The 21,294-nt window shown below is 38.6% G+C and overlaps 1 protein-coding gene across 2 annotated transcripts; it reads left to right on the forward strand.

Moving 5' to 3' along the window:
• On the forward strand, nucleotides 1–20,654 carry stat1a (signal transducer and activator of transcription 1a). Of its 2 annotated transcripts, none has more exons than XM_034299602.2 (26): nucleotides 1–195; nucleotides 1,338–1,482; nucleotides 3,916–4,066; nucleotides 4,728–4,823; nucleotides 5,179–5,268; nucleotides 5,744–5,822; nucleotides 6,615–6,706; nucleotides 6,978–7,129; nucleotides 8,129–8,287; nucleotides 8,631–8,723; nucleotides 8,857–8,916; nucleotides 9,297–9,320; nucleotides 9,561–9,648; nucleotides 9,755–9,796; nucleotides 9,967–10,050; nucleotides 12,458–12,556; nucleotides 12,669–12,804; nucleotides 12,924–12,979; nucleotides 13,088–13,179; nucleotides 13,370–13,509; nucleotides 13,640–13,828; nucleotides 16,357–16,426; nucleotides 17,521–17,640; nucleotides 17,887–17,977; nucleotides 18,352–18,381; nucleotides 19,128–20,654. In XM_034299602.2, the coding sequence occupies exons 2-26, from the start codon at nucleotides 1,355–1,357 to the stop codon at nucleotides 19,152–19,154; spliced, it is 2,388 nt and encodes a 795-aa protein (XP_034155493.1). In that variant the 5' UTR covers nucleotides 1–195; nucleotides 1,338–1,354; the 3' UTR covers nucleotides 19,155–20,654. The 2 variants fall into 2 exon arrangements, with proteins under 2 accessions (XP_034155493.1, XP_034155494.1); XM_034299603.2 differs by having other exon boundaries at nucleotides 17,887–17,956.
• The last annotated feature ends 640 nt before the right edge of the window (nucleotides 20,655–21,294 follow it).

A 21,294-nucleotide genomic window follows, 5' to 3' on the forward strand; every position in this document is an offset into this window, starting at 1 on the left:
GACCTGGCTCTGTCAGTGAGGAGCAGGAGGAGGAGGAGGGGAAGGTGCACGCGGCTCGGGGGTTTGTAGCGTTAAATGTTAACGCAGCCATTTTAAAGGTCTCGAAGTAACATCTCGCGTGTGTGTGTTTGTGTGTGTGTGTGTGTGTGAACAACACAGAAGAAGAAATCTCCAGGCTTTACGGTAGCTCTCGTGGTAAGTGCAAAGCTCTAGTATGTTAGATCAGCAATAAACAGCAGCAGGATGTTTGTGTGTAAGAAGGCGGAAGTGACATTATTGTTTATTATAAGAGATTAAAACCCATACACAAGTCCATACACACCGCATATTAACGTGTAATTTAACCACTTTAAACGCTCCAAAACACCGCAGTGCACTCTGGGAAAGCCATGCTAGTGAGGCGTGAAGGTTGTCTGTGTGTGTGTGTGTGTGTGTAAATACAGTGTTAATTATATATTATTACTATACTTTAATAACATGTAAGAAATCAACCACTGTGTGTGGTGCTGTTAGAGTAAAATAATCAACGACAGGGTGTTGTGATGAAGCGCTTCTGTTCCTGCCCTGATTGTTTTCCTAGAACAGCAACAACTTTCTCAACTTTCAATAACTCAACTCTATTTATATAACACATTTAGAAACAACAGAGTTGACCAAAGCGCTAAACAATTAAGAAACTGAAAAAGAAAAAAAAATAGTAAAATCACACACACAACATTATAAATGCCAGCAAAAACTGTGTGTGTGTGTGTGTGTGTGTTTATAATGTGGAGTGATATTGCGGATACAATCTTTAACAGGAACACCTGCTCCTTCCTACAGTTATCCAATCAGCCAATCACACGTCAGCAGTGCAATACATAAAATCATACAGGTCCAGAGCTTCAGTTAATGTTCACATCAAACGTCAGAATGCAGAAATAAATCTCAGTGAGCAGGTGATGTGATGTTTTTTTTGCCCTGATCTTCACCTGTCCAGTTTGGGCGAAGTGCACCTGTGCTCACTGTTGCCTCAGACTCCTGATCTTCTGATGTTGTAGCCCATCCGCCTCAGTGTTTGTGCGTTCTGAGATGCTTTTCAGATCACCATGGCTGTAAAGAGTGGCGTTTTGAGTTTCCGAGGCTTTCCAGTCGACCGAAACCTGTCAGCTCTGACCTCTCTCCAACATTCTGATGTTTGATGTGAACATGAACTGAAGCTCTTGAGCTGTATCTGCATGATCTCTCAGAGCTGTCCTCAATCGATGTAAAATGTGATGCTGATGTTAGTTAAAGTATGTGTTAATTTTAGAACGTCAGATACCAGCACGTAACTCGTTCAATTTTTCGCTCCGCAGCTAGGCGAACATCCGAGATGAGTCAGTGGCTCGAGCTGCAGCAGCTGGACTCCAAATTCCTGGAGCAGGTGGACCAGCTATATGATGACAACTTCCCCATGGCCATCCGCCAGTACCTCAGCAACTGGATCGAGAGCCACGACTGGTGAGGATGAGAATGAGTTCTGTGCCCTTGAGAGATTTATGGCGCAGGTCATTAGGAAAGGAAGGATAGTCAACGTGAAGGTGAAGTGACTTGTGGCCAACTATGGTGACCCACACTCGGAATTTGTGCTCTGCATTTAACCCATCCAAGTGCACACACACACCGTGAACACACACCCAGAGCAGTGGGTAGCCTTTTTTTTTGCGGCGGCGCCCGGGGAGCAGTTGGGGGTTAGTCGGTGCCTTGCTCAAGGGTCTCACCTCAGTCGTGGTATTGAGGGTGGGAGAGAGCGCTGGTCATTCACTCCCCCCACCTACAATCCCTGCCGGACCCGAGACTCGAACCCACAACCTTCAGGTTACAAGGCCGACTCTCTAGCCATTAGGCCACGACTGCCTAAACAACGAAACGAGGAAACGACAGAACGACGAAACGACTAAACAACGCCTAAACAAAAGTCTATTTCTTTGGGCATGCACTGTAATTAGTGTCTGCATAAATTAACACAGACTCTAAACTCGCAACTCAGTGGTAGTGCATTATGGGTAACACACACGCTCACTTATACAACCAATGAGAATAAACCTTGTATAAACAATAAAAAAAAATCATACTCAAATCACATCTTATTTAATCTGAATCACATTCAGTAAGTGATATGAATAATTTACTATTTGCTATAAAACTTTAATTATTTGTATTTTTTAAAAAGTTAAAAGAAACACCTTTGAGTCATGCTAATTAAGAATCCCGTTTATTTTTACCTTTTTCTTTTTTTCGGTTTCTTACTGGATTTAACATGGATGTATTATATGAATTTAGACATAACTCACACTTAGAAAACACAGAAACAGTCGAAGACACGCATTTGTGATTCAGATTATTTTCGTAAATATTAAAAGAATATATACTACGTTTGTAACGACATCCTACAGATGTTTCGGGTCATTACGCTGCTGTCACACTTGTAAAGTGTAAATCTCATATTCACTCAGTAACAAGACTCTTTCTTCCACTCTGTCCTCAACATTTGTTTTCCTTGCTTAACCTCCAGCTCATGACCTGATTGGTCAGGAGGTTTATAAAAAAAAAAAAAAAGTGCTTGTTGTCACTCTGGGCTTTTTTGAAAAATTTAACTTTTGATGATGGGGAAAAAACCACTAGTGGGAGAGATTTTTGAAAGCGTTCATATTCTATATTGTTCAACTTCCTATAAAATCTAATAATTACAGGAAGACCTGAGCTGGCAGAAGAGAAGAACCCAAGTGTGAAAGCAAACCTCCCGCAGGTGGAGCCTGTGATTAATTAAACAGGTTAGACAGCATTCTGACTCAGTACCAACACTGGGTTTGTGCCTCCTTCCAAACAGGATTCCTGGTTTATACCGTTGGAAAATAACAACGTTTTGGGTGGTTTATGTGGAGCAGGTGTAGATGTTGGCGGAGGTGGGATGTTGTCAGGAGTTCAGACTCATTCATTTGTACACAGCAGTAACGATCCAAGACTTAAATGTACATCGTCCTCTGATTCTGTCTTTCTGAGAGAAACAGGAATGTCCTAGTCTCGCGTCATGAGGACGTACCATAATAAACAAAATACACACCCCTCGTTTGATGGACAGTTTGTAAATAGTGCAGAACATCCTGCACCCTTGTTGTCACACACAACAAATTTTTTTACTTCAGCACTAGTAAAAAAAAAAAAGTATTTTAAAATTCTTATCCGTACTCTATCTTTGCACTAGCAGGCGACAAAAAAAGTCAATCATTCATTTTCTAATCACAGAGCCATGATTTCTGCTTCAATTGAATTGAGTCTTAATTCTATGCAAATTAGCTAAGACAGTAAAACGACAAATTCAAACGAATGGCTTAAATGATTCCTCGGACCAATCCTAGGACACGTGTGATCCCAAGTTTCTTCAGTTCCCCGCTCACAACTTTAGTTCCTACCTGCTACATGCACAACCGATTTTAACACTGATTAGTGCGTTAGTTAATTTGTGCTTAACTAGCTAGCTTTAGAAGCTATACATAGCTACTACTGGTTTTCATCTTAACTAAAAACAAATGCTGTGCAGGCCACGCCCCTTCCCCCCAGAGACAACAGCAGTACACGCCCACAGGAGACAAAGTACAAACAACTTGTCACTTGCTAGTTTGAATAGTAATATAACTTACGCACATGAATTCGTGAGATAAATGCGTGTCGCGTGTGGGTTTTTTTATGGGCGAGGAGTTCAAATACAGACCGTAAACAATACTTTATACTCCGGAACCACTATATAAAAAAAGAACAAGGAACTAGAAATACAGTGAAGAAACACAAGACACAGAGCAAGCAGGAAACAACGAACATGTAAGGAAAGTGGACGTCAACAGAGATATGAAGACATCGCATGATCACTTCTAGCTACTTATTCTTGTCACGCAGGGACCACGTAGCTAACGTGGAGAACGAGTCGCTGGCCACAGTGCGGTTCCATGACCTTCTGACCCAGCTGGACCACCAGCACAGCCGCTTCGCCATGGAGAAGGACTTCCTGAATCAGCACAACATCCGCAAGATCAAACGCAACCTGCAGGTCTGCAACACACACTCGCATGCCTCATTTCCTCATTTTCCACACTGTGGGTCTACATCACACACACACACACACACACACACACACACATACACACAAAACAAAGGAGCATGCATTCTTCTGAAATGTCTACAGTCTAGTCATGTCTTAGTGTGCTTCTAGATGTCTTGCTGATAATCAGTTATACAATACATTCTAATATTTGGCATGTGAATTGTTTTATTTTTATCGTAGGTGCTCGATAGTATTGGCACCACCTTAGTGTCCCTCCAAATGACTTTCTGAGCTCCGGGGATTCACAGGTCTTAGTATTTTCTTGCAAGACCTAAAAACTCTTTTTTTTTTTAAGCACACTTTTACACAAAACTAAATTAGGAGTCTTAAAATTAAAATGAGAATAGGAAATGAGGATTTGGAAAATCAGGTTATTTAATGCATAGTGCTGAAGTTTCTCACTACAAGTGCAGATAACTATGGGCAAAAAAAAAAAAAAAACATGAAAAACTGATGTTCTGGAGTTATCTGATTATTCTGTACATGTAAAGGCTTTCAGTTGTGTTATCACCATAACACCCTGATAAACACACACAAGCATCGGTGTGAGATAACCACCTCAGACGTCACACACACACTGATCCAATCATTTCTGCTTACGTTTTAGACTCTGTTTGGGGACAACCCTGTCTCAATGGCCATGATCATCAGCAAGAACCTGGCTGAGGAGAGGAAGATTCTGGCAGCGGCCCAAATATCTGAGGTGGGAAAGTGAAAAAAAAAAAAAAAGAAATTTTTGATAAGTGCACTTTACCATGGCTGAAAAAAAAAAACCCTCTTCTTGTTAAATGAGTCATAAAAACACACCACGAGTTGCATTTCTCCAGCAAGATTTTAGCATCTGTCATTAATAAAATGTCCAAAACAGTGTGTTGGTAACAGCTTGTGAGGATCGTTTTCCCCACAGCTAATGTACTGATCAGTCTCAGATTTAAAATAATACATTCTTGAATAATAAGGATCATCTGAGAAAAAGGTGGAGAAAGTGTTTGGACGTGGACTTTGGGAGCTGGTCGTTTGTGGATATGTAGTACATAAATGTGTCATGTTTGATGCAGAACTCGGCGCATAGCGCTCAGAGCGACATGATGATCGAGAAACAGAGAGAGCTGGACAGCAAGGTGAAGGACATCAAGACCAAAGTGCAGGTGAGGACCACTCACTAATCCGTCAACACCAGTACCACCAATACCACCAACCACTAATGAATTACACTACTCGTTTGTTTCGCATTAACAAAATACGTATGATCAGTTTTTATTTAACATTTATGGAAGGAGTCTCCAGTGTCAGGGCTTTGTAACAGTCAGAGATAAAGCTGTAACTTTACAAAAAAGCTGGTTTTCTGGCATCTTCAGGACAGAGGAGTTTACGCTTTGAGAGGTTGGTGAGGGAACGACTGTTTATATATCCACCCCTCCCCCTTCCACCATTTTGTTGCACCGCCCACATTTGCATATATAAACATGATTGGATCTTACATTTTATGATGCAACAGCACTTGCCTGTCACATGTTCAACACCAAATCAACGTCACTCGTTTCCTAAAAAGTCCTCTACAGTTGCATTATGCATAGAGTTTATGGTGACTTTAATGACTAGAACTTTTTTTCTGTAAACCAGGAAACAGAGCAGAACATTAAGAACCTGGAGGATTTGCAGGATGAACACGACTTCAAGAGCAAGACTCTGCAGAATCATGGTATTTTCTTCTCAGACAACAGAATATCTATTTTTAGGTTAATTTTACAACATGACAAGATATTTATAAAATGGTATACACAATACAATGTGAGTGTCCCCTTTAAAATCTAGATATAAACCTAAATTCTACTGCAAAAAGAGAAAGACTGGGTCGGTTTGATACACAGCGATGTAAAACACTAAAGGTTTTTGTGCTTTAGGAAGTATTTGTTTGACGCGACCACTGCTACAGGTGGTGCAGCTAGTTGTGTAAGGGGGCAATTACTTTTGCACAAGGAAACAGGGAAGTTAGAGAGCCTTGTTCATTAAACAACTTAAATTTAAAGGTGCATTAGGTAAGATTAGTCTCCTTTCTCCAAGATTATGGCTCTAACAGTTAGGTGGGTTCAACATTTGAATGATTCCCACTGATGTTCACGAAGCTCCGCCCCCAGGATATGTGGTGGCCTGTAGAGTAGTGTCTATAAAATGACTGACAGGAGGCGCATCCAAACACAAACAAGCATTCTGGACCAGAGGTCCGTGTTCCAAATGGCTTTTCTCAGCGACATAATACTCTTTTGCTAAGACCAAGGCTTAGAAATTTTTAAAAAAAATCAATTATTGCACCTTTAAACTGTAAAATCGGATTCATTTTGTCTAGTATGATGATGGAATACATGCATGATTTTTCACAGTAATGTGTATTTTACATTTGATGTGTTTTTAACAGTGTGTTGGACATTTGTTTTTTTAAATTAAAGCCAGATATGACAGGTTAGAATGAGATTTTACTGTTTTGGTTTTACAGAGGAGCTAAATGGAACAATATCGAGGGAGGAGCTGAATCGTGAGAAACTCTATCTCAAAGCCATGTTCATGAAACTCAACAATATGAGAGGGGTGAGACAGTTTTTGAGGGTGTGATCCAGTGTTTCCATGACTACATCCAAAACCTCATAGTAAATAATCGAAAACAGTACACCATGTGTGGTAACTGCTGTGGGCTACGACGTTGTCGTATTATTGAATTTGGCCTTTAGTTATTTCTCATGGTAACACCTGGGAACATCTTATATAATTGCAGCTGAGAATTGCTAAGATGGCTACCTAGCTAGCAACAGCTTGGTGTGTGTGTGTGTGTGTGTGTGTGTGTGTGTGTGTGTGTGTGTAGGGGGTAGTGAGCCAGCTGTCAGAGGTGCTAAACCTGGTGGAGCAGCTGGAGTACGAGCTGATCACAGTGGAGCTGTCTGAATGGAAACGACGTCAGCAGATGTCGTGCATCGGAGGACTCACCAACGTCTGCCTCGATCAGCTGCAGAACTGGTAAGACACCAAATTAAAACCCCGCAGTTGGGTATTTAGGTGTTCTCGATACACGAGCCGGATAATCCAGCACACCTGAGTCAGGTATTTTCAGGTATTCCCAATGCATCAGACCCAGGTATTCTACAATATTCCCAACACATGTGAGCCAGGCATTATCAGTTATTCCCAACACACCTGAAACACAGGTATTTGCATAATCATAAACCACCTGAGGCAGATATACTCAGGGATTCCCAACAAAATTGAGCCAGTTATTCTCAGTTATTCCCAACACAGTTGAGCCAGGTATTTGTGTATTCCCTACACACCTGCATCAGGCATTAAAGTGTTCCCAACACACTTGAACCTGGCTTTCAAGTGTTCTGAAAGCTCCTGATCCAGGTATTCAGGTGTTCCCAATACTCCTGTGCTAGCTGTTCTCACAGTGCCAACACTTGAGTCAGTTATCCAGATGTTTCCAACACACCCAAGCTAAGTATCTAGGTATTTCCAACACACCTGAGCTTGGTCTTTAGGTTATCCAGATGTTTCCACCACACCTGAGCTAGACATTAAGGTGTTTTAATGCACTTGAACCAGATAATTAGATGTTCCCAACAGAACTGAGATGAGTATTCTGGTGTACCAGGACAGGTTCTTCAGGTGTTCCCAATGTACCTGAGCCAGGTATTCACATTCTGCCTTTGCAGATGCCGTTAGTAAAAATATACCAGTTAATTCTCTTATATTTGTTCAGGGAGCAATGTTTAGGCCCTAAGGCATGTGCTACTAATTTTGCAACAACCTTTTTACACAATGTTGGAGGAAGTTACGCAACTCCTTTAGAGGCAGTCTGGCTCATTTAACAGAGAACAGTCATTTCCATGGATTGTCTAAAGTAACAATGCGATTGAAGTCTATGTTAACAATCTCTAAAGGCCAAAGCGCATGTATAAATGCTTGTAATTTTAATACACGTGTACACAAAGGCAAGTTTCTCTCTCTGTTCGTGTGCAGGTTCACATCGTTGGGCGAGTGTCTACTGCAGGTTCATCAGCAGTTGAAGAAGCTGTTGGAGCTGGAGCAGAAGTATTCGTACCCCCAGGACCCCATCACCCTGAGCCGGGGCTCGCTGGAGGAGCGTGCACTCACACAGCTTAAAACGCTGATCACCAAGTGAGGCTCCACTGTCTATCAGTCTGTTTATCTATTCACATGTATACTCACTATAACAACCATTATTCATAGTGTTACTCATTACTGGGGGTATCTAGGTATCTCCAATGCACCTGAGCCAGCTATCCAGGTGTTCTCAAAGCACCTGGATATATACATACTACATATATACATCACACAAATTGGTGTAATTTCATACTATTCATGTGAATGCCTCCACACACTACTAGTTACAAATAGTGAGAAGAATTTTTTTTTTTTTTAAATGCACACCGTGTATAGTGTAGTCTGAGGATGTGTGTGTGTGTGTGTGTGTGTGTGTGTGTGTGTGTGTGTGTTGTAGCTCCATGGTTGTGGAGCGACAGCCGTGTATGCCTACACAACTACAGAGGCCACTGGTGCTGAAGACTGGCGTACTGTTTACTCTAAAAGTCAGGTATAAACACACAACAACACACACTCTTAACTGTTACACACCAAGAATCTCAAAAACTACTTGGGGGGGAAAAAAAAGGTAAAGGGTGTCTCCTGATGAGCAGGTTGTAACGTTTCTCTGTGTTGCTCTCCAGATTGCTGGTGAAACTTCAGGAATTTAACCACACAGTTCGAGTAAAAGTGCACCTGGATAAGTAAGTCCAATAATAAACTTTAGTTATTAAAGTTAGTTATAGATTATTTACATTCCGCCACATTCCTGTGTGATCTGCCGCAGAACGCCGAGCACTAGCTTGTGGTCATTACTGAAACATGTAGAAATGAAGAAAACTAATAATTTAATAAATAATATAAACAGCTGACAGCTAAACCTAGCAAGCTAATCTAGCGCGCGAAGGCTCATCTAGTGAGTGAAAGGTTAGGAGTCTCGGACGAAGGGCTGTCAATCAAACATGCTCATTAGAATATTAAGCCACGCCCAGTAGGACAGCGTCAGATCAGTGTGATCAGATAATTCAGCTGCAGTTTTGAGTGTTTCAAAACCTGATTGTTTTCTTTGTTTTTGTTTTCCCAGAGATGTGACGGAGAAGAGGAAAGGGTAAGATCAAATATTTTGCAAGAATCTTTTTGTAGAATCGTAAACACTTTGATGTTTATGTAAAATAAGGCTGTCTGAAGTATTAGTTTATGTTATTACTGTCCATTTGTGATTGTCCAGGATTGATTTCTAACCTGCTTCCTGATTACCTGTCTCAGTTTCCTGGAGGGATTTAAAAATAAATAAAAAATACCGACCTGTTGGTTGTTTCATATGTTGACATTCTGAATTTGTCTGCAGTTTCCGGAAGTTCAACATCCTCGGGACAAACATGAAGGTGATGAACATGGAGGAGTCGATTGGGATGGCTGCTGAATTCCGACACCTGGTAAAGAATTCAGTACTACATACAGTATTCATCTCACAGTTACAGTACTTAAAATTACCAGTATATGTTACTTAAAATTTTATTTTTTTTTTTTTAACTAAAACAGCAACTGAAAGAGCAGAAGGTAGCGGGAAACAGGACGAATGAGGTAAAGGTTCACATCAATGGCATCATTTACTGACACACAGGCCCTCATTCAATAAACTCAAACTGAAACTAAAACTAAAACTAGCCACACATGCTGTAAGGCTCTGTTTGTGTTTGTGTGTGTGTGTGTGTGTGTGTGTGTGTGTGTCTGTGTGTGTCTGTGTGTGTCAGGGTCCATTGATTGTCACTGAGGAGCTCCACTCTTTCACATTTGAGGCGGAGCTCTGCTGGTCAGGACTAGTCATCAACTTTGAGGTGAGGAATAAAGTTCATATAAAAATATATATACATACATACACACACACACTCCTGGGCAAAGAACTGGGCCAGTGGGATTGGTGATGGTAAATTAGCTCTGGGTGTGAATGAGTGTGCTTCTGTGGTATGTGCATGTAATTGTCTGAAGGATTACTGTGTAGTTTTTTGTTTTCCCCGTTTGTTTGTACAAGGACTTTTTTCCATGGAAGATGTGTTTTTATTTGATTTCATAAGAATTTCTCTTTCACAACCTACATACACACATACACACCATTCAGGCTACTCCTTACCAGTTTATGTGTATTGTACACACTTGGCCAAAAAAAATGGAAAATATGAAGTGTTTAATGGTCTTAACAACAAATCATTGGTCAGGAAATGAGCGAGAATGAAACAGATGCACTCCTGAGAGCTCCTGCGCCTCCATTCACTGGTTTCCTTTTGCTGCAGTGAACTGTTTGCTAGAAACAGGGAAAGTCACTTGTAGTCTTCTTGTACACAAAGGTAAAATCATGCTAATCATTAAAATGTTTGATGTAAAATTCAAACTAACACACATCTAAGTGTACAGAATTTTCCAAACATGTCTTCTGGGTTTTTTTAATTAAAAGATTAGTGATTATTTGGTCTTCTGCTGCACCTGATGCCACGAGCCACGAGGCTTAAACATTTAAAGAAATCACAGGGAAAAGCTCCCATACTGAGCTCCTTTATCTATATGGTTTCATCCTTACTGTTTCGTTCTCGCTAATTTCCTGACCAATGATTTGTTGTTAAGACCATTAAAAGCTTCATATTTTGCCATTTTGGGCTTGGCCCATCTTTTTGCCAGGAATTGTGTGTATATATATATATTTTCATAGTCCAATAAAGTCCAAGAAGCAAGAACTAAATAATATCCTGAAAGTTTAAGGGTTAATAGTAAAAAATACACGTAATACATTGTCTTTTTAAAATGTGAGCTAACAATTCTGTACTGAAATAAAGTCCTAATCCTTAAATAATCCTAATTTTAATGTGTTTTGCAATATGATCAGTACTAAAAGTGAACTAAAGTAATGAGGCCTTATTAGGGTGCCATTACTTTTACCTGAGATGCTGAAATGATATGACCACAAAAACCTTAACTTTATTAATTTATTGTTAATTATTATTTAATTATGTTTCACTGATATTTTGAACAAAACGCCTCTTCTGGGGAAATACTGATTTAAAGAATTTGAGCAAAAACAATGTATGTGAAAGACATAAGACAGAATTATGTTTACATTTAATTACATTTGAATTTGAGCTAGTAAACAAAGTGGCTACAGGTTTTTAAGATAGAAACTAGTCTGTCTGAGGTAAAGTTATAAAAAATAAACACTGCTCTCATTTCAGTTCCACACTACAGACGATGTGTGGCCTTTTTTCACCAAAACTTCCTCTTTTTTTTTTTCTGAGGCAATTTTCTCATTAGGGTTTTTTTTTCTCTTCATAATTTGAAGCTAGCAGGCTAACTACTCAACTCCTACCGTCGCGTGCACGAGTCGGCTCTTTGAATCGGTTCTTTGAATTGGCTCTTTTAATTGAACACTGAGAACCGACTCTTATATATGAGCCGTTTTTTTAATCTTTTTTTTTTTCTTCTTTTTTTTGTAGATTTAAGTAATGCCGTTACTCTGAAGTTGTGATTTAATCAAAATGCCTGCATGGAAACCTTTCCACATCTGAGCTGTTTGTTAGCTTGAATTAATTCATGTTCATGTTGTTTTCGTTCATTGAATCAAATAACACTTACGTTATTTCATCTGTCCAAACAGCGCATGCGCGTCCTCTTCGGCTGAAACATGTAACTTCATTCCCGTAACTCATTATTTATTTGAAAACTCCGTTATCGCGAGTCAAAATGATCACAAACTTTGTTTAGTTTCGGACAAAACGCCAATGAAGCGTTTGGAGCCGATAGAGTCGACTCTTTCTGATGAGCCGAACTAAAAAATTTGAATCATGCTGTTTCTGTTTCTCTCGCGCGCTCTCTCAGTGCAGTAAAAAGCGCACGTTGCCCCCTAGCGGACAGATAAAGAAATGTCACTGCTTCTTTTTTAAAGGACAGAACAGTATAATCACATGATCAAAAATTATTTCTATATTGAATCACTAAGATCAAAAAGGGTTTTTCTTTTGATTATCAGCAGTACTTTTAGCCATAATAAGGGTATTTACATACCTTAATAAGAGTACTGTGTAATTTTACTTCCATCTGGATGATCATATTATTTGATTTTTCTTTAGCGCTGTTGCATCATGTTTTTTTTTTTTTTTTTTTTTTTTTACATTTGCACACACTGCAACAACGTTATTTTTCTATAATTTTTATAAATTGATGATCCAGTAATGCGATCGTGTGATTCTCTGCTCTCAGACGTCGTCTCTGCCCATTGTGGTGATCTCCAACGTTAGCCAGCTGCCATGTGGTTGGGCCTCCATCATGTGGTACAACATGTTGACCTCTGACCCCAAGGTAGGCCACACCCCCAGAATTCTTTCTGTTATGTAATGCTGAATATTGTCACTTTTGAAAATTCTTTCAAACGTCTATTCTGTTCTTTTTTTTTTTTTTTTTTCTCCTCCAGAATCTGTCGTTCTTCGTGAGCCCGCCCTCGGTGAGTTGGGGTCAGCTGTCTGAGGTGCTGAGCTGGCAGTTCTCCTCCATCACCAAGCGAGGCCTGAACGCTGAGCAGCTGAGCATGCTGGGACACAAACTGCTGGGTGAGTGCAGTTTACTGAATATGATGGACAGATCGAGACTCTTCTCTCTCTCTCTCTCTCTCTCTCTCTCTCATGCTCATGTAATACGATTCTGTATCGTTTCTGTTTTAACCCCACAGGACCAAAAGCAGCCAAAGACCCTGAAGCTCAGATTCCCTGGAATAAATTCTGTAAGGTACGAACAGTAAACACACACACACACACACACACACACAGTTTTATATGGTTTATATGATTCAGATCTACATGTTATTGTATTAGTGAGTGATAATTGTTCCTGCAGGGAGGCAGTGAAAAGAACTTCACCTTCTGGTTGTGGATTGAGGGAATCCTGGACCTGATCAAGAGACACCTCCTGAGCCTGTGGGATGAAGGGTAAGGCGGGAATAATCATCCACTTTACTTCACTTTTAAAAGAATAAATCCATGTTTCACGCTGATTCTGTCCCTGTTAACCCCTTTTATCTTTCACTCTCCTTATATGGATGCCATTTCCTGTTCTCATTGATCTGCACTTTTTAGCTTAAATGTATTCTTTTTTTTTGTCTTTCTCTCTCTATAACAGTTGCATTATGGGATTTGTGACTAAGGAGCGCACTAAGGCCCTGCTCAGTGATAAAGCTCCTGGAACCTTCCTTCTGCGCTTCAGTGAGAGTAACCGAGACGGAGCCATTACCTTCAGCTGGGTTGAACGCACCCCTAACGGTGAGACACGCCCACATCCTGTGTGTGAATGAGCGCGGATACGCATGGATCCTGACACGTGAGCTGTATTCATTCATTATAAGCCGTCATGGAAGTGTGTGTGTGTGTGTGTGTGTGTGTGTGTGTGTAGGTGAGCCACAGGTGCGCTCAGTCGAGCCCTACACTAAGAAAGAGCTCTCGGCCGTGTCTCTGGCCGACATCCTCAGAAACTACAGAGTGATGGCGGCTGAAAACGTCCCTGAGGACCCCCTGCGCTTCCTGTATCCAAACACACCCAAAGACGATGCCTTCTGCAAATATTACTCCAAACCTACTGACAGTGAGTACACTTCTATACTCACACACACACACACACACACACACACACACACGCCTCATATCTGCTCTGCACTGCAGTGTTCACAAGAATATGTCTATTAATACAGTTTCATACATACATATTTATACATTTAATTTGAATACATTTTCCATACATCAGGGTCATGATATTGATATATATAAAAGTATTGTATATTACAGTATAGAATAGTATAATGTAATATAAACTAGTGTAGTGTAATATAATATAGTGTAATTTAGTATAGTATGGTCTAATATAGAATATGGTAGTATAATATAATATAGAATAGTGTAGCATAGTATAGAATAGTATAGTATAGTGTAGTATAATGTAGTGTAATATAGTATAGTGTAGTGTAGTGCAGTATAGTGTAGTGTAATATAGTATAGTGCAGTGTAGTGCAGTATAGTGTAGTGTAATATAGTATAGTGCAGTATAGTGTAGTGTAATATAGTATAGTGCAGTATAGTGTAGTGTAATATAGAGTAGTGTAGTGTAATATAGTGCAGTATAGTATAGTGTAGTGTAATATAGTGGAGTGTAGTGTAATAGTGCAGTATAGTGTAGTGTAGTGTAATATAGTGCAGTATAGTATAGTGCAGTATAGTGTAGTATAATATAGTGCAGTATAGTATAGTATAGTGTAGTGTAATATAGAGTAGTGTAGTGTAATATAGTGCAGTATAGTAGAGTGCAGTATAGAGTAGTGTAGTGTAATATAGTGCAGTATAGTAGAGTGCAGTATAGAGTAGTGTAGTGTAATATAGTGGAGTGTAGTGTAATAGTGCAGTATAGAGTAGTGTAGTGTAATATAGTGGAGTGTAGTGTAATAGTGCAGTATAGAGTAGTGTAGTGTAATATAGTGGAGTGTAGTGTAATATAGTGCAGTATAGTGTAGTGTAGTGTAATATAGTGGAGTGTAGTGTAATATAGTGCAGTATAGAGTAGTGTAGTGTAATATAGTGGAGTGTAGTGTAATAGTGCAGTATAGAGTAGTGTAGTGTAATATAGTGGAGTGTAGTGTAATAGTGCAGTATAGAGTAGTGTAGTGTAATATAGTGGAGTGTAGTGTAATATAGTGCAGTATAGTGTAATGTAGTGTAATATAGTGGAGTGTAGTGTAATAGTGCAGTATAGAGTAGTGTAGTGTAATATAGTGGAGTGTAGTGTAATATAGTGCAGTATAGTGTAGTGTAGTGTAATATAGTGGAGTGTAGTGTAATATAGTGCAGTATAGAGTAGTGTAGTGTAATATAGTGGAGTGTAGTGTAATAGTGCAGTATAGAGTAGTGTAGTGTAATATAGTGGAGTGTAGTGTAATATAGTGCAGTATAGTGTAGTGTAGTGTAATATAGTGGAGTGTAGTGTAATATAGTGCAGTATAGAGTAGTGTAGTGTAATATAGTGGAGTGTAGTGTAATAGTGCAGTATAGTGTAGTGTAGTGTAATATAGTGGAGTGTAGTGTAATATAGTGCAGTATAGTATAGTGCAGTATAGTGTAGTATAATATAGTGCAGTATAGTATAGTATAGTGCAGTATAGAGTAGTGTAGTGTAATATAGTGCAGTATAGTGCAGTATAGTATAGTGCAGTATAGAGTAGTGTAGTGTAATATAGTGCAGTATAGTAGAGTGCAGTATAGAGTAGTGTAGTGTAATATAGTGCAGTGTAATGTAGTGTAATATAGAGTAGTGTAGTGTAATATAGTGCAGTATAGTATAGTATAGTATAGTGCAGTATAGAGTAGTGTAGTGTAATATAGTGCAGTATAGTAGAGTGCAGTATAGAGTAGTGTAGTGTAATATAGTGCAGTATAGTATAGTATAGTATAGTGCAGTATAGAGTAGTGTAGTATAATATAGTGCAGTATAGTGCAGTATAGTATAGTGCAGTATAGAGTAGTGTAGTGTAATATAGTGCAGTATAGTAGAGTGCAGTATAGAGTAGTGTAGTGTAATATAGTGCAGTGTAATGTAGTGTAATATAGAGTAGTGTAGTGTAATATAGTGCAGTATAGTATAGTATAGTATAGTGCAGTATAGAGTAGTGTAGTGTAATATAGTGCAGTATAGTAGAGTGCAGTATAGAGTAGTGTAGTGTAATATAGTGCAGTATAGTAGAGTGCAGTATAGAGTAGTGTAGTGTAATATAGTGCAGTGTAATGTAGTGTAATATAGAGTAGTGTAGTGTAATATAGTGCAGTATAGTATAGTATAGTGCAGTATAGAGTAGTGTAATGTAGTGTAATATAGTGCAGTATAGTATAGTATAGTGTAGTATAGTGTAATATAGAGTAATGTAGTAGTGCAGTATATTACAGTAGGGCTGCATAATATAACAGTAATATCGATCTCACAATACATGATCTCACCGTACACTTTTTGATGTTAGAGGTTTGTACTAAATATTTAAATCTGTAACAGTTAACTGGAGATTTATTTTCTCCTGTTAGGTCTTTACACAAATTGCACGAGTGTAATAAATTCTGCTCTTTGTCTGTGTGTAGAACACGAACCGATGGACGTGGACAAGAAGAACGAATATATCAAAACCACGCTAATCTCCGTCTCTGAAATGTGAGTCACATCTGTTATTCACACGAATTACACATCAGCACCCGATCACCACTCTCACACTCACACACACACACACACACACACACACACACACATTGGAGTTTCACTACACATGTTCATGACTTACTGGGCAACGTTAGCGGTTTTCATCCTGACTTTAGTGTTGTAAAGGTTCTATCAACATTTGAAGTTCATCGCTGAGGGAGACTTTAATTTTTTTATTATGAAAAGTGTAATATTTGGGAAATAATTGATTTAAAACCTCTAATCACTTGGATAAACTTGGTGTTATGGCCAGTCAGTGTCTACGTTCTGTGTACATCCTAACAGACGAGAGTCGGACGGTGTTTATCTACCGTATTTAACGTTCTTACGATGTTGCAGCACATTAGAAAGTCTTCAGCGTAGCAGAAAGTTCATATTCTGTAACATCAGCATGAAATATTCCTAATATTAGTAGAGTTAGATAGATAAATGTCTGTACTGAAGGTCAGCTAGCATGTACTGTATGTTGTTAACATGACTGTTGTCAAATTCTGTGAAATTTTATTGTAAAATATTGTTACATTTTAAGTAGAAATATCTCGTCTAGGAACATTTTCAGATTTTGAAGTTGAAATGTCATGCATTTTAGATCTTAGAGGCTGCCTGATTGAAATCATACTATATAAATCATAATGTGTTATTAATAGGTTTAAAAATCTCTCTTTTATTGAGTTATAGAGTTATAGAATTAGTTATTTTCTGAGATTGAAAGGCTTAATGAGAAAATAGAGATTAAAACTTTTCAAACTAACCAGTATTAGAGATTTCAGAGTAATAAAGTTTTCTGGATTTGTTCAAAATTCCACTTTCTAATTGTTGGTAAAGTAAAATTGAGTAAATTTCAGTACTTTAGAGTCGTATTTGCTGGAGTGTCAAAACGTTGAAGTCCCAGATTTCAAACTAGCTGTTCACCCAGAGACAAGGTTATAATAATAATACCAACAATAATACTACTACTAATAATAATAATTTCACCAAACGTTGAAGTGTGTGGTAATATGCTGCATTCGACTAAAAGTCGTAACTCATAATCTCCGACCTCCGACTAGGGAAAACCAAAGAAAACACCTCCTCAACTCTGAATTCCTACACGGGAACCCGGGATGGTCTGCTCCACACCAAGTTCAGCAAGTGACGTCAAATCAACATGGCTGCTCACAGCAAGAACAGTAAAAACAACCTTTAAAATGAGTTATACTGTATATACTAGTATTTGCTTAGTATTTGACTAGTTTTGAGGATGTAAATGTACATCCCTCATCACAGTTAGCTGGCTAGCCTGTTGCTAACAAAAGACAAACATGGAGGCGTCCATGGTTCCCCCCCACTTTGTAACTTGAATGCATGAAGGTGGTAAAACGACGTAGCTCAGAGTTTCCACTTTCTGTAAAATCAGTCTGTTCGTGTGTCTGCAGGAAAACGTCGGAGTATAACGACATCATGATGCCGCTGTCGCCTGAGGAGTACGGAGAACTGGAGCGCATGGTACGGAGCACACTCAGTCACGTAAGCTTATCCCTAGGGTTAACATTTAGAACACAGCGCCACTGATTCGTTGCCATTTTGTTAGTAAAATTAAATATCGTTATAAATATCACATATATCGATCAATATCATGATATGATATTTGGGTCATATTGCTCATCCCTGGCCAACCTTTATTTTGGTTTCAGTTTAAATTCAAATAAACATTTAGTAAAAGAAAAACTCATACTCATGGTATGCAAGTGCGTGCGTGCGTGCGTGTGTGTGTGTGTGTGTGTTTAGTAGCCATTCTGACATTTTTGCTTTGATTCAGTAAAATGATTAGAAATGTAAACTGATCGAGTGTACGCTGGTGTTAAGTATAATTTTAAATGTGAACGTATTCTCTTTTTTAGACTCGTGATCTGACTGGAGATCTTGGAGAGGTAAAACGATTTAAAGAAATACAAATGTGTTTCATTATTAGATAAGTGAGAGATTGGAGTTGATGTATTTTTCGGTTTGTTCTACATATTCGGCTTTATTATTATTATTATTGTTATTATTATTATTATTTTATACGTGTGTGCTGTTGACTGACACAACACTCATGTTATACACGAACACAGGACACTGATGGTCCTAAATCACATGGCTGGTCAGTGACACTAAACAATAATAAAAGTAATCGATTTTAAAAGAAATTTGTATAAATTTAAAGAACTGAGGGTTGATTTGAATGTAAGGAAAGGTATAAACCGTAACTCCGCCCCTTGCCTTAACCTTTATAACTCTTTCTGAATGAAATGATACAAATAGTAGAGAAGTTGCAAGTGTGAATGAAATGATATTTTGACTTTCAGTTCACTTTTTGAGTAAGATTTTCACTCCATACTTTCACTTTTCACCTTCGTATAACTTCTGTACTTTTTCCACACCGGTTTAGTGTAATAAAGTGCGATTTTAAGTTTCTCGCATGTTGAATTGGAATTAAACACGTAGCTGTGATAGTGGAGACTTCAGAGACAGCGTCATGATGAATAATTTACATAAAACGGAGCTGAAAGTCTCTCGTCTCGTGAGTGGAGCTGAAGAATGGAGCTGAAGCTGTGATATCAGGTTTCTTATTCATTCATTTTATTTGTTCTGATGAGTAATAACCCACCGTTCCGTTCTTCTCTCCTGTGTGCAGCTGTATTGTGGCCTTTCTGATGAGTGATGAACGAACAGAGCAAAGAAGTTCACCGATCTTCTCAATCTACAAAACAAATGGGGAAAAAAAAAGCACTTGAGGTTCAGCACCACCTCTTCCCACTCTCTCAGATTTTTCTAGAAGCTCAGCTCACAGGTCTAACGCCTACATTTAAAAAAAACAAACAAAAAAAAACAGCCAAAAGGAATATAATGCACCTTACATGGAAAAAGCACTTACCTGCTGCTGATGCACTTTTCCTCTCGCCTTTTACGTTAGACAGGAAGGTGCGTCAAAAAATATAGAGAAAAAAATGCACCAAAAAATATAGAGAAAAATGTGTTAGATCAGAGTTTCGACGCTCTCTGTGCCTTCTTGCATTTATTTTGTATTAGGATATTTAAAAAAAACCAAAAAAAAAAACCAATTCTTTACTGAAGTCTGTCACTGTAAATCCACCTCTTCCTCCAATGCAGCGGTTTAAACAGAGGCACAGGGACGTTTCCTCGCACGCCGCCTCATCGCGTACACGTACAGCGCAACAGACTCATCCAGCAGGCTCGCTAGGATTTAATATAAACCTGATCCGGGGTTATTTTATCGCCATGACAACAACTCGAGATGTTCACATGACCACTGTTATTACACCCGACGCATAAAACGGTCACAATCGTAAAAGAAACAAGCGCTTTAATAGCGAATAAACTCGCATGCCTAGAGTTAAGTATCTGTCAATTAAGTATGTGTCATTTTATTGTTGTCATGGTTACCACCTGTTGGGAAACGCCCACATTAATTCCTGAGGTACACATTTAGTTTGTGTTGTTGTTGACCTAATGGTTTGTCTCTGAAGTAAATCTTAAAAAGCAGCTTCAATCTCTACACGTGCAGGAAGCCGACAGAAATTAAAATACCATTAAATATTTCTCACCACTGCTCTGTTTATGAAAAAACAACAACAACAACAACAACAACAACAAACAAAGCAAACATTTAAATCGTGTTTGGAAAGCTTTGCTTTTATTTGTTTCGTTTGTGAAATAAATACTCAGCGTCGTCTGTAACACAACTGAATCGTAACAGCGTAAGAGGAAGAGTACAAACAGGAACGTACGCATATTCTTATTAATATAGAGAGAGTGTGTATATATATATATATATATATAATAAATAATACATTCAGTCGTAAACACAGCCTGTGATTGGTCAGAGTGCAGGGTGTCACTAGATTAGACTCTTTTCTACAGCTGTGTGTATTGTCTGCTATATGATTAGACTTTGCTAGAAACACCCTGGATGATTCCACTCCTCTGCAGCAGCAACTCGCCAGAACAATAACAGCTTCTTGTGCTAACTTGTGACGGGAAACGGGGTTTTTAACTTTTAGGGGCCTTCGCAGAATACAGGATAAATGCTTTCCCAGCCTGGATACACTTGTACCACGGATGTGTGGAGATATCTGCAGTGCTCTCCAAAATTATTGGCACCCTTTAATAATAATAATAAAAAATAAAAAATAAAAAAAAAGAGAGGAGAGAGGGGGCGCATAAATAATCAAAAGAAATCAGCGTAGTTCACATGAACAAAGTACAGGCAAGGGTGCCGATACTTTTGTGTATTTAAACTCAAAGCGTCACTCATTACTTTACTCTTTACTTATACTGTGTGCATACTACATATATATATGTATGTATACACACACACACACACACACACACACACATAGTGGCAATAATTATGGATTGCACTGTATATATTGATCTAATCGAGCTATTCTATACAGCTGAGGTCAAAAGTTTATATCCCCCTGTCAGAATCTGCAAAATATTAATTATTTATAAGAGGATCATACAAAATGCATGTTATTGTTTATTTAGTGCTGACCTGAATAAGATATTTCACAGAAAAGCTGTTTACATATCGTCCACAAGAGAAAATAATAGTTGAATTTATAAAAAATGATCCTGTTCAAAAGTTTACATTTACAGTTTAAGTTTACAAAAAAAAAAAAAGTTTTTTTTGTTTAGTGATAGTTGTTCCTGAGTCCCTTGTTTGTCCTGAACAGTTAAACTGCCTGCTGTTCTTCAGAAAAATCCTTCAGGTCCCACAAATTCTTTGGTTTTCCAGCATTTTTGTGTATTTGAACCCTTTCCAACAACTGAGGGAC

This window comes from Pangasianodon hypophthalmus, chromosome 25 (assembly GCF_027358585.1).
Source record: "Pangasianodon hypophthalmus isolate fPanHyp1 chromosome 25, fPanHyp1.pri, whole genome shotgun sequence".
NCBI lineage: Eukaryota > Metazoa > Chordata > Actinopteri > Siluriformes > Pangasiidae > Pangasianodon > Pangasianodon hypophthalmus.

What these genes read in the sequence shown, in the direction of transcription:
- stat1a (XM_034299602.2), top strand. Translation starts at nt 1,355, where the DNA reads ATGAGTCAGTGGCTCGAGCTGCAGCAGCTGGACTCCAAATTCCTGGAG. An exon ending in GACTAGTCATCAACTTTGAG is followed by an intron (nt 10,051 to 12,457) that starts GTGAGGAATAAA and finishes CTCTGCTCTCAG; the next exon opens with ACGTCGTCTCTGCCCATTGT. An exon ending in CTAATCTCCGTCTCTGAAAT is followed by an intron (nt 16,427 to 17,520) that starts GTGAGTCACATC and finishes ACCTCCGACTAG; the next exon opens with GGAAAACCAAAGAAAACACC.